This window comes from Columba livia, chromosome 19 (assembly GCF_036013475.1).
Source record: "Columba livia isolate bColLiv1 breed racing homer chromosome 19, bColLiv1.pat.W.v2, whole genome shotgun sequence".
NCBI classification, from domain to species: domain Eukaryota; kingdom Metazoa; phylum Chordata; class Aves; order Columbiformes; family Columbidae; genus Columba; species Columba livia.
In genome coordinates, this window is record NC_088620.1 from 3,352,543 (window position 1) to 3,365,888 (window position 13,346).

The following is a 13,346-nucleotide window of genomic DNA, read 5'->3' on the forward strand; positions in this document are numbered from 1 at the left end:
AAACTACGAACGCGCAAGCCACAGAATCTGGATGTGAATTTTTTCCCAAAGAGTAAAGATGTTTGGGGCAGGGCCACGTGATCCATCTCGAGCGATGGGGTTATTTTGGCCATGGGGGTGTGCGTGCTTTCGGCTCTCCTCCGTGGTTAGGAACACGCTTCAGCTCGAACCATCGCATGGAGACCAGAGCCAGCGGGTTTTGATCTGGCCTCAAGATAAGGAGCCCAAGTCTTGTTTTTCTGGCAGGGTGCTTGGCGCTACCTTAGCTGATACATGTCTTTGCAAGATCTCCTTTGGAGGACATCACCCCGGCTCCGCAGGTGGGGAAACTGAGGCACGGGCAATGTCCCCAAATGGGGAGCAGACACAGACGGCAGGACACGGGCTCCCGTCACCTTCACCAAGGTTACATAGGAAATCAGAGCCACAGCTGTGAATAGATCCTGGCTATTGCAAGACCCAGCCTAGCATCTCGACTGCTGAATCAACCTTCCCCACAGTTTTTACTTTTTCCCTGCTGCTGGCTCTGTGACAGACACCGCTCTTCTATTAATTTTCAAAAAGGGAACAAAACATTTTTATAAAACATTTGTCCCCATTCCCATCCGCCTCCATCAGACACTCAGACCAAATGTCCCCGGGCAGCCTCACTGCTATTTTCCATCCCCTTGGCATTCTTGGGGCCAAAAGCAGAAACCTCCAGCTTGGACCAGCAAACATCCACATCTGGATGCAGGTTAGAGCCCCCGGGAGCTGCGGTTGCTGAAACCACCCAACCACGCCACTGGCCCTCGCAATAATTCCCTCTTGTATTTTATCGTCCAGTGCATGGGACTCTCCAAGTGTTGCTGCTTGGCCAGGGTAGCAGCCGAAGAGCTATAAACAGCTTTTGCTGATACGGCAATATCAAGAAGGGCTATGATTTTAACATCTCTAGACCACAAAGTGTCCCAGAGCAGTAACAATTACAACAGCAAGAGGTGCTTTTTTTTTCCCAGGATAGCTCATTTGTACCAGAATAAACTGTACCAGCATAAGCTTTTGCCAGTATAATCTTCATTTATGCTTAAGAGGCTTTGCCAGTAAAACTGCAGTGACCCAGCTCTGCTGGAAACCCTTTTCTCACATATCCAGGGAGTTTACTCAGCAGCTCGGTGGCTCAGCAGCCACTTCTGAGAGAGGGGAAGCTACACAAAAACATATCACAAGGCATAAAAAACATATCTAAAGGCACAAAAAGACTCCTGGACTTGTGATTTTTTGCAGCTGAGGAGGGTTGCAGACCTGGGGCAAAACCCTACAGCCCATCTGCGAGGGACTGGGGGGTTTGCGGGCACCCCATGCACCCGCCCCGACGCCAGCCGAGATTCGGAAAGCCGCCTGCACCCCCACTCTTCCGCTTTTTTCCTCAGCACCTCTTCCTCCTTAATCAGAAAGCAGATCAATTCTGAGTATTAAACAGCAGGAAATTCTAAATTTGGGTTGCCACTCCCTTCCTTAAGTCAGCTCTCCGCGTTGGGGCTGTGCAGAAGTGTGGGGCCGCGTCTGGAGGGGATGGGGACCAGCAGCTGAGATCAGGCTTTCGGAAACCTCCTCCTCCGCTCTCAAGTGGCACTTTGATTTTGATGGGGTTCAAAACTCCAGACACCTAAATGCACGTGAATCCGCATTTAAACGCAGCACACCGAGAGCACTGCTCCTTTTGGTGGTGTTTCCCTAAATAGTAGTGAGAATCCCTGTCTATTCGCTGCCATTCCTCAAAAGCAGTGCAGAAATCTCCCTGTGTGCTTTCCACCGAGGAACCTCCTTTTCCACCTCCCAGCAAACCAAAGCAAACAACCTGCGCCTACTGACACAGCGGGATGCTGAGAGCAGCGGGCAGGACGCAAATCTGGGCAGGACACAAGGGTTTGACCCAAGTTTTCACTCAAAAATTGCCATGGGAATACAGTGACCACAAGAGGTCAGGTCCTCACTTTTGTCCCTGATCAAAAACTGAACAACGAGTATATTTACAGGGGATGAATTTAAATAGCCGCTGGCCTACAGTCTTGAGTAAGTTTGCTCTCAGTTTTCACCAGCACGACTGAGAACTGAAGCGAGGACGGAGCAAGAGCTGCCTCTGCCTCTTCCATCGCTGGCTGTGGCCATGGACCCCTGGGTCCAAGAACCAGCATCACCTTGTGTCCCAAACGCATTAAACTGCATTTATTGCCCAGTGAGGAAAGACAACTGATCCCCTTAAACCACCCAGGTGCCAGGCACATGGCAGAGGGAACCCTGAAATGTCAGAAGATGCACCTGTATGTTATCCATACATCCCCGCTGAGTATCACTGCCCCAGCAATAGGCAAAAGGGTATAGGACCACTGAGCTGCAGTGTGACCAAATGCATCAGTGCCAAGTAGCTGTTATCACCAAAAAAGTAACTCAAATTGTTTTTTCTTTTTACATTTCTGAACTTGAGTACAAAGACAAAGCCAACAATGTGCCTCTCAGAACCCCCCAGAGTTTGCTCAGAGGACAGCACACAGAAATGTGTCTTTTTGCCAGCATTTAAAAATCACCACGTGTGTTTTCTCTTAGGTCGTCCCAAGGTTTGGGAGAGTTTCTTCAGTCATACTTAGCACTTTCCCCCGCAAAAGTGGTGGTTTGAGCCACTCGGGAATGGTGAGAAACCCCGTTTCAGCTGCTTTCTGCTCCGGGTGGGTTCTTCCTCCTGCTGGCTTTCACTTTGACCCAACTAAAACCTCAAAGCCACACAATTTCTCACCCCCAGCTCACTTGGCTTGGCCACTACCAAACCCAGCCAGGAGCTCAGCCACCTTTTGGGGCTTCCAGCTCAGCATCAGGGTCCCCCCTTCCAGGGGGTTTTCTCAATGGGAGGAAAATTCAGCAGCATCCCTCCGTGTGCTGTCGGTCCAGCCCCTTGCAGGCAACCGACTGCTGCCTCCTGCCAGGATTCCACCTTACGGGGTTGATGGGCCGTGCCATGAGATGACAATGCCCACAAGCAGCTTTTCCACGGCACTCTGCACACCAACCCAGCCCAAGCCCCCACCGCCACAGCTCAGGGAAACCTCCGCTGTCCTCCCAGAAGATGAAGGAGAAGACGAAATGCCAAAGCATCCCACCAGCAGGCCATGGACAGGGCGGATGTGGGCTCTCCAAAGTGGTACCCACCTCACATATCACAGCAGCGCCGCTCAGAGTGGGCAGCATGCCCACCCCCAGGGCTGAGCTGGGACACCTCTGTCCCTGCAGCTCCAACACCCCTTCTCCATCTCTATCCTATTTTATTTTCTCCTCCATGATCCGGATGCAGGTTTACAGATAACATCAGATCTCCCAAGCACCAAGGGGAAGGACAACCGTGTGGTCACAGCTCTGGGCTCAGGCTGGCAAGCGCTGGGTGGTATTTGGGTGTCTCTCCACAGCCAACCTGCGTGGCTGACCATGCGCTCACCAATGTTCTCATTTTTTGGCACCCTGGTTTAAAGCACCACGGGGTCCCCTCTGGGGGGATGTTCACCCCTAACCCACCCATCACTTCCAAGAACCTGGATGCCCAGAGCTCTGGTGACGCCCCCCACCACACCAAAAACCCACCCACACCAAACACTGGGCTGCTTCTGCCTGGTGCTTCAGGGTTAGCATGGAGGGCTGGAGCACAGACCCCACACCGGGGCTGAACAAGCGCGCTCAGCTTTGGCACGGGGGCTTTTTTTTTGCCTTGAAAACCCCATCCCACCCTCTCAGGAGCCCTGTAGCAGCGCAACCTGCTCCCGCAGCCCCTGCAGAGCCGCACGCCTCTGCTGGGGCTATTCCCGTCCCCGAGGGGGAAGGACTCAAAGAGGAATTTTCCAGAAGCTGCTCTCCCCGCAAGCCGCCGTGTCACCGGAGGAAACGCTTGCGAACGCCTCTTCCTCTGCCGGCACCCCCGGCGTCCCACCCTGCGCACAACCCATCGCCCACCATTTCCCCCACCCAAGCAGGACCCCCCTACCCATGTTCTTTTGGATTTGCATCTCCCCAGCGCACGGGGCAGCCTCTGAGCACCCCCTTGGCCAGAGCCGGGGTGGTGGGTGGAGAAGGCAAAAGCAGGAAGCGTGAGCAAGAGGGAGAATGTGACATATGGAAAGTGTGAGGAGCCCCTCGGAGAGGAGGGAAAGGCAAAAAGCAAAGGCAAAAGCAAAGGCAAGCCCAGGGGAGGCTCCCCCCAGCCTGGCAGGGGTGGGTGGAGGGGGAGGGTGCACCCAGGCAAACAAGGATTCTGCTGATAAAGCAAATGTGACTCAATCACACGCTTGTGCAAAGATGTCACAACAGTCCGGAGAAATTACAGGCTCCTATTTCATCCCTCAAGGGCCGGCGCTGTCCTTGCTCGTACAATACGCTCTGTTCTGCTGTCAGCGGCTCAGCGACTGCCCCTAATTTACTGGCTGGGAACCCGCTGCAGGGACCGGCAATAATCGGTGCAGTGTGGAGCTGCTGCCAGGGCTCCTGGGCTGGCAGCGGGGCTGGGGGCGCCCGCTCACGGACTCAAAATGTGGTGGCTCTTTTCAGCTCGTGTCATTGCAGCCAGAAGCAGCCCAAAGCGGGGGCTCGATGTCCCAGTGATAATGGGACAAAGGCAGCTGCCCCCAGTCCAGCTCTCTGCCCCAAACTTAGGGAAATTAGGAACCCACTGGGCAAACCTTGCTTTGGGGGTTGCACCTCTCCGTCTTCTAGGGTGCACCTCCAAAAAAGAGAGGTTTGGGGGACCTAGAACTCACTGCCAAAGCACAAGAGATGAGCCCCCATCAAAGCCACTGTCCCCTGCCTAAAAACAGCCAGGAGCAAACCAGGCCACGCTGAGTGGGAACCTGTACCTGCTGGCACCCTTCCAGCCTCCAAAGAACATCCATGAAGCCAAAACAGCAGCAAAAGATGCCAAAGGAGGAGAAGATGCTCCCTCTTTTCTGCAAAGATGGAAGGGCTGCACCCAGGGATCCCTTCAGCCCTCACCAGCATGGGCACATGATGGTGGTGGCACCTGGGTGCTCCCCCATGTCTGTCCATCCTGTCCCATCCTGAGCTCTGCTCAGAGCTCCTCATCCTCCCTGCAAACGCCAACCTGCGTGGCCTCCCCGGCTCCATCCCCTTCCCCGAAAGGAGCACGGTGAACGCAAAAGCACAGTGGTCCCGCAGGTTGCTGAAGCTCATTATGGCCTTTTAATTACATTCAATTGCAGTTTTATGGGCTTACGGGCAAATTGGAAGTGATCTAATTGCCCTTGAGGGGGTGCTACGCTCTGAGCTATGAAAAACCAAGCAGGATCCAGCGAGATGCAAAGGGAGCACAGAAGCATTAGGCTCGCTCCAGCAGAAAGAGGAGAAGTTACATCTCACGCCAAAGCTCCCCCAGGACCTCACAGTAATGAGCAGCACACGTGGCATGTGCCACGTCCACCACTGAACCCGGATCACACTGTCCCACTGTCCCAGAGCATCCCACCCAATGCCCCCCAGCAGCTGGGTCCTGTTTCCATGCTGAGCTACGGGGGGGGGATGGCCCACATTGCTATAAAAAGTCCAACACTATGTGTGCAGGATCCATCTGATGGGACAAGCTCCATCCTCAGGACCTGAGATGGCAGCAGAAGGTGACACAGGGAGGATACGGCTGAGCCCCTTCTGCTTCTGGCTTCCAGGAACAACCCACAAACCAGCCAGGTGGATTATATTACAGTGCTGTGCGCGTGCGTTAATCCAGATTTGAGATAATTACAGTCATTCACTTGGCATAATGGGCTTTAATTGATCCAACGTGGCGGGCGCTGGTGCTCACCGCCAGCATGCAGCTGGCATCCCAACACCATGGCCAGCAAAAGGCAACACTGCTAACTGGTTTTCCAGAAAACCAGTTATGGAAGCTCTCCTTAGGGGACGCTGGACCTGACTGCAAGGCCACATTGGTCTTCCCATCTCCCAGATGAGACCCAGCAGGCACAACGTGTCCTCTGGTGAGATGACATCTCATGAGCATCCAAGTGCAATAAGCCATCTCTCCAGAGGGCTTTTGCTGCTGGGAGAAAGGGCAGCCCATGGGAACACCATTTTCCAGGTACCTTGGAGAAATGCCCACCTTCCAACCCGTGCTGACCAGTAGGTTGGTCAACAGACCCTTGGAGGTCCCTTCCCACCAGCACTTTTGTGCTTTAAAGCACACAGAGCTGGAAACCCAGATGGACAAAGTATCCTGTGGTCCCAAAACAGCCACCCCATCTCATCTCAGCTCCTTCCCAGCATCTCCACGGATGACTGCAGCATGCTCCAGAGTGAGCCAGTCTCCTCGAGGACAAACCACCCACTTTGTGCACCACAGATGGACGTCTAGGAGAAGGGGTCTGGGAACCGGGTGCCTACGTGCTGCAGGAAGGCGCCTGACAAGATAGGGAAGGCAGCTGCCAGAGCCAGGTCACCTTCCATAAAAGCTATTTCCCCCTGGAAACTAAACGGCACGCACCATTTTTCAAGAGAAAGCAGCTGCCTCCAGTCTTACATGACCCCCCAGGGTTCAATCACACACGCTGGGTGGGAGGGAAGGTTTAAGCCCCCTCGACACGTGTGGCCAGAGGGATGGGCAGGCTTGGTCGGTGGGTTGCTCCCCCTTCCCAGGGCATAGGAAGACTTAGGAAAGCCTTTCCCCTCCCCAGGGCAGGCTGCAGTAGAGGATGGTCTGCCTGCAAGCTGCCTTTGGGTTTGAGTTTCTGGTTCGCATCCAAAGCTAATTAGGCTGCGCCAAGTCCAATCAGATAGCCGTGGCTAATTGAGCTCGGCGCAGCCGGGTCAATGTCCAGCGGGTCTGCGCGTTCCAGGCATTTTGTCAGCCCACAGATAACTGCCCAGGCCTGGGAAGGGGAAGGACCCTTAGAAAAATGTTCACTCCATGTACAGCAAGAGCCTTTCCCTGCCGGAGCTGCATATGGCCCCAGGTTAACCCCTCAGACACCACCAGCATTGTCCTCATGCCTGAGGAACCCCAATGGGTCAATCATAGAATCACAGAATAATTTGGGGTGAAGGAACCTTCCCAGCTCCCCCAGTGCCCCCCCTGCCACGAGCAGGGACATCTTCACCAGCTCAGGTTGCCCAGAGCCCCGTCCAGCCTGGCCTGGGATGTCTCCATGGATGGTTCATCCACCACCTCTCTGGGCAACCTGGGCCAGGTTCTCACCATCCTCATTGTAAAAAATTTCTTGCCCGTGTCTGGCCCAAATCTCCCCTGTTTTAGTTTAAAACCATCACCCCCTGTCCTATCACAACAGGCCCTACTACAAAGTCCCTGTGTCTGCCCCTGCAACTCCGGCTGCTGGGGAAAGGCTGCTCCTCCTCAGCTGACAAATAGATGAGATGTTCATCAATAAACCTCAGCTTCTCCTAATACTTCTGATTACAAGCTCTCTGTTTGGATCTGTGTTCATACTACACGTCTCAATTATATATTCACTTCTCTTTAAATCCCCACATATCTTCTTTACCACTTAAATCACAGTGTGCGCTCTGGTTTTTGTGGTTTTGGTTTGGTTTGGTTTTTGTTTGTTTGGTTGGTTTTGTTGTTGTTGCGTTTTGTTTTTGTTTCTCCTTCCTGCCTGCCCTAACTTTCCCTGCTCCAACAGCAGTTAGAAAACAAACAGCAATTTAAATTACAGCATGTTGGGGTAGCCTCCAAGCTCATCTCCCAGCAGACCTGAGGGGGACAGGATCAGTCCTGCCGAGGACCCCACCAGCGCTCGCCGCCAGCCCCACCGTGTTTGCAAAACACTTTGATTTATTTCTTTCTCAGCATAGGCCAAATCCTTACTCGGACTTCATCTCCCCGCGATGCTTTCGGCCCAGCCTGAGCAGAGCATCACTGCACTGGGTCGCAAAACACCAGCCGGAGCAGCAGCAGCACAAGGAGAGCCCAGGCGGGCTCCCCCCTCACTGCCCCACGTCCCTCTGGCAATTGAGACAATTGCTTGCATGGAAACCTAATTATATTAGGGAAGTATTTAGTAATTTTTAACTGTTTGGCTGGTGGCTTGGCTCCCTCCTCCTCCTGCATACCAGCAGAAGTTGCCTTGCTGGATTCCCCTCCTCTTCCACTGCTGCTTTTATGAGCAAGAGCGAGGAAGAGGAGCAAGATGGTGTGATGGGCTGGGACTCGCGATATCCGTCTCAAATGCAAATTCAACACCCCTGTCATTACAAGGTTTGAGCTTGCACTGGATCCCCACAGGTATCTCCATCTTCCCCCAGTAACCGCTATGCAAAATGCGAGCATGCAGCAGAGGCATCACGATGTAGAGACAGGAGCTCCCGCCCTGCGCCCAAGGCACCTTGGAAGAAATAACATCCCCAGGAGCATCTTGGTCCTGTTTGTACATGGACTGTGGGCAGCAGAGCAGGACCCAACCATGGAGAGCGTTGTACCATAAAGACCTTTGTATTGCAGGGAGCTTTGCACTGTGGAAAGCTCTGCACCTAGGAGCTTTGCACCACGGATGATGTTGCATTATGGAGAGCTTTGCACCACAAAGACCCAGCCCCAGCTCATATGGGGGGCTGGTGGGCACATGAAGCTCCCCCAGCCCAGTCTGGACCCCCCAATTCTCAAGCCTGGGGCTGGCCCAGCTGCCGGCTGCTCCTTTAAGAGGCGATGCAGGGAACGCGATGGCCGGCGTTTTCCGAAGGACCATTAATTTGCCAGCGTCACATGCTTCGCAGCTGCAGCCCGGCAGTGATTTATATGCCTCTGAAGTTCATCAGAGGGAAAAGTACTTTCCAGGCACAGTGTATCCCCCTTCCCCTCTCTCTTCCTCACCAGCACGAGCTGGCCGTGTCTAGAGCCCAGCCAAAAACCTGAGGTCCCATCCATCACCCCCGCATGTCACCCCCTGCCCTCGCCACCCAGCCCAGGCACTCCCCTTCTCCCCAGCATCTGCGAGCAAAAGAAAACTTCCTCTGGCTTCCTCGCCTCCATGACCCACCGATGAGAAAGCCATTAATTAATAAGGGGCAGCAGTGATTTGGCTCCTCGGCCGGCCGGAGGGCTGGCGAGCCCCCTCCTCCCCATCCATGGGCCCTGTAGCCAAAATAAACGGCAGGCAGAAGGCGGGCGTCCCCTCCTCCTGCCGCCACCCCCCCACACGCCGTCCTCCAGGGAGGTTCAAAAGTTCAAGATTTTCACATTTCCCTAATGTTATTTCAGGAAATTGCTGGAGAAAGGAAAGACGGTGCTGCCGAAAAAGCAATCCGCGTGTGGACATAGTAATCCACATAATGCAGAGGCAGGACTCGGTGTGCGCCACGCGTGGTTCGGAAGGAGCCCCATCCCCACCCCGCACTGTGCCCGCCTTTCAGATTTTGGCTCGGGAGCTTTCGTGCACATCGCTGACTTTCACAGAGTTATTCCTAAAGCAACCCCAAGAGCAAAGCCGATGTTGGGACATGCTGCCACGAGTTCCACGGGTCAGCCCCAGGAGCTGCAACGCTCAGAGCACCAGCACTTACCAAATCACAGCGGCTGGTTTGGTGCTGATGCTGCCAAGTGAGTTCAAAGCATCACCGAGAGCACCACAACGTGGGTATGTGGGTCCCAGGTCCGCAGAGAATTACAGCCTGACCCCAGGCATGTGCAGGGCTCCCTGCAAACACTGTCACCAGATCTGATGGGCTTTTGGGTTCCTATCTTCTCTCCTCTCAAAAGCTTTCAAATTTCGTGTTTGCACAAACCTCAAAAGTTGCTCAAAAGCGACCAAGTCACACCTGGTTTTACACCAAAACCAGGTTAAGCTACAGCTTTTGCTGAAGGTTCACGGGAAAGGTTCATAAAACTACTGAAACTCTTGGCAAACTTGAATTTGGAGTTATAATGAAATATGAAACTCAACTACTTTCATGTGGTTTGGGGTTTTTGTTGCAACACATTTGTTGTAGCAGCTTTGGGTGAGAGCACGACAATCTAGTAGACGACAGCATGTCTGCAGGAGCGAGGAATTCAGATACACCCCGGCAGCGCTCGGCTGGCAAATTATTAACTCTTATTTGAAGCCATGTCATTAGAGTGGAGGCTGGATCTGTGCCACCACATGCTTGGGGACATGGGGCAGAGCTCTCGGCGCTGGCAAGGACCCAAGGCAGGAAAATCACCTTGCCCCATCACACCGGTGCGGCTCTGGCAGCAAAGGGCAACCTCGGCTGATGGAAAGAGGGGCTGGGAAACCTTCACACCCAAATGTTACTTCACTCCTTCCAAGGATGCAGTTGGGGGGTTGGTTTACTGAATTCCTACAGTGTTTGGAGTTGAAGCTTCTGCTTTGTGTCCACTTTGGGTTGTGCTCTGGATTCACCACCCTGCAGCACCATAAGGAGCTGGTGTGGAGCTTGCTAAGACATTCCCTGCAACAAAGAGTCAACCCAGGGGCAAGAATGAGCTTGCTCGCACCAGCCCCACTATTTCCAGTTGGAAAGTGGTGATGAAGTGATGAAGACAACCCCTGAAAACGAGCAGCATAAGCATCCCACATTATTGATTTCCTCGACAGAATGTGATTCTCCCTGATGAGCTCTTCCCAGGTATCCATCACCCTCAGCCTCCATTAACCCCTCGCACTTGCTCTCCAAAAGCTCACCCTCCCCAGGGTCTGCAGGGTTACTTGCCATGATGCATCTAAGGAGATTTCTGAAGATGAGAGCAGCACCTGAAGTCTGCATATCTGCAAAGGTGGCCAAGCAAACACTAAGAACAGTGGAAAAATCACCTGCATCCTTGGTCTCACTGAGATGCAGCATGAACGAGTCTTCCAGTGACCTGCTGGCTTCACCCTGACCACTGCGATGGAAATGTCTACTGGTAACACACAGTAAGAACTGCAACGGATCAGTAGCTGCATTTTCACACCCACCCTTCAGGATTTGCACGGTGTCTGTGGCCAGGAGGGAGCGGGGACACTGTGGGGACAGGTGACGATGCTCCAGGCATCAGGCATTGCCTCCGAGAGAAACCGCATCCCAAAGGAGGGAGCAGGACACCCAGCCCAGGCACCCGGAGGTCGACCGGAATCCAGGACATTTGGAAGCCCAATTAAGGAAGTTTATATGAATTACAGAAACATGCTAATACCCTGGGAAAGCCTTGAAACGTTGCACAAACACAGCACTGCTCTTCCCAAGCCATTGCCCCCCCAACACGCCAGCACCAGCTCCCCCAGCACAGCTCAGCCCTTTGCTCTTCCCCCCAGCATCACATCTCTGCCAGGTCTCAGCCCCCTCATTCCCACCTCCTGATTACATCCCTGAGCCATTTTTTCCCCCTCCTTTATACATTTTAAACTGCCTATTTTAAAGCACTGCTGAAAATCCCCAAGACATCCCAGGCAGGTCTATGTTTTGTCCAGAAACCAGGTGACACCAGGGCCAAGAAGCAGCACTGTGATGCTGGGTCACTTTCTGAACATGGTCCAGGCTATGAAGTGATTAAACTCACTCGTATCTAAACAATAAGTAATAATAATAATGTCAATTTTGCAGTGCGGATCTTTCAATATGTGCTAATTAATGTATTTGTAACGAGCGACAGTAAAGATTTTCAAGCCACCTAATTAGAGGCCATTTCCTTTCCAGATATACCCAAGTCCCTTTGGAAAAGGAAACGTGGCCCCCAAAGCTACCTCGGTGCTGTAGAAACGTTACTGTGTGTCCTCAAGATTAATCAGATGCTCAGCTTCCGCGGGGGCACCATTTGCAATCCCTGATCCCCAATATCCCGGAGCCGATTCCTTGGTGCCCCACACTGAACCAGCACCCAGCAGCAGCATCATGCAAGCTCTGCTCTAAAAGGCACCCAAAATCCCAGAGAGGTGCCTGCGTGTTGATCCATCCTGGCTCACGATGGCAGCAATGGTGCCAAGGGACAGTCAGACACGATGGGGAAGAGTAAGGGATGGTGGCACCTTGCACACGCCCATGCAAGAGATGCATGCGCAGAGCAGCTCATCCTACACATCACAGCACCCACCACCCGTCTTGATGTACTTTTCCATTTGTGTCTGGCATTCCCAGAAAACACTAACTTCATTATTGATTTGTGCTCATTTGTCATTTTTATAACCTGGCCAGCGCTTCTACTGAAGGCCATGACTAATTCCACTTCCCCGGGGCTGGAAGGGGCCAGAGCCTTTAACTCTTTCAGGATGGGCTCTGCCAACTCGCTCCCGACTCATGGGGCACCCACAGAAACCCCGGTTGTTCCAAGAGGAGCCGGCCGGACTGAGCTGAGGAGTCGGTAGCAGCTCAATGTGGGTCCATCAGGGATGTGATGGGTTTTGCAGCACCATCCCATTCCTTTCTCAACCCAAAAGGGCTATAGCAGAAAGGCAGAGGGTCCGGTAGCTGAGATGGGGCTGAACGATCCTCACTGCTGGCTGTACAGAACTCAGGGGGAAAAATGGACTTTCCACCCATTACTCTTATGCCAAAACATCCTCAAGTGCCTCCGTGTCAAAAGCAAAACCAGCAGCAGAACTTAATCCTGGCCTTGGCATGTTCTGTTCCGTGGGGTCTGGCAAACAGAAGGAGCAACAAGAACTCCCAAGTGACTCTCACAAATACCTACATACAAATTAAACTCCTTAAATTATCTTAGGCTGGTGGGAATAAAGCTTGACCACGGCAATGAGGAGAACATGCCAGTGCTGGGGGGAACACTTGCCCTCCCCAGATAAGCAATTAGCAACCCCCACAAAACAGGGATTGTCCCCCGAGGGATGGGGAGCTTGGGGGGAGCAGGTCTCCTTCCTTCCTTATAGGCACTTCCCAGAAAAGAGTCAGGATCCACCTCCCAGAGGAGAAGGTCCATTGAATTAAACGCAGCAGATGCTGTTTCCGAGGGGTGGGATATGGGGAGTACCAAACATGACATCTGCAATTATGGGAAACCAGATAAAGAAAATCAAATCTCATGCTTCAAGGCAGGGGCTGATGGGTACAAGGGTCAGGAAGGAATTTCTCTCCCCTTACACAGCAGTGCACAATTGGGTCAGTGCGTTACCGGGTGGCACAAGTCCTTGATTGTTTTTCCCTTCCCATTTTGAAGCCCTGCGATCTCGCCTGTGTCAGAAAAGCTGTATTTGAAGGAGCAGCGGCTTCATCTGGTGTGGCAGAGCTGATACTTCTCCTATAACCCACCTTGCTAAAGCCCAGCATGCCTAGTCCCAGCTCAAAGATCGCTCAAAGCCGGTCCTTTCGCTTTGCTGCTTTGACACCTGTCTGCAGTGCTGCCTGCCCCCTCTCAGCCTAAATTACTTCTACTAGAACCATCT

The 13,346-nt window shown here is 53.1% G+C and overlaps 1 protein-coding gene across 3 annotated transcripts in view; it reads right to left on the reverse strand.

The window, feature by feature from the left end:
• RXRA (retinoid X receptor alpha) overlaps positions 1 to 13,346 on the reverse strand; it is a 103,804-nt gene that overhangs the window by 38,745 nt on the left and 51,713 nt on the right. Inside the window, exon 1 of one of the 3 annotated variants that reach the window (XM_065035651.1) lies at positions 4,007 to 4,182. The exons of the other annotated variants lie outside the window; for them this stretch is intronic. Within the exon in view, the coding sequence (XP_064891723.1) occupies positions 4,007 to 4,028 (22 nt within the window). The 5' untranslated portion in view covers positions 4,029 to 4,182. Of the gene's footprint in view, positions 1 to 4,006; positions 4,183 to 13,346 lie in introns of those variants that run through there. 3 annotated transcript variants of the gene reach the window in all.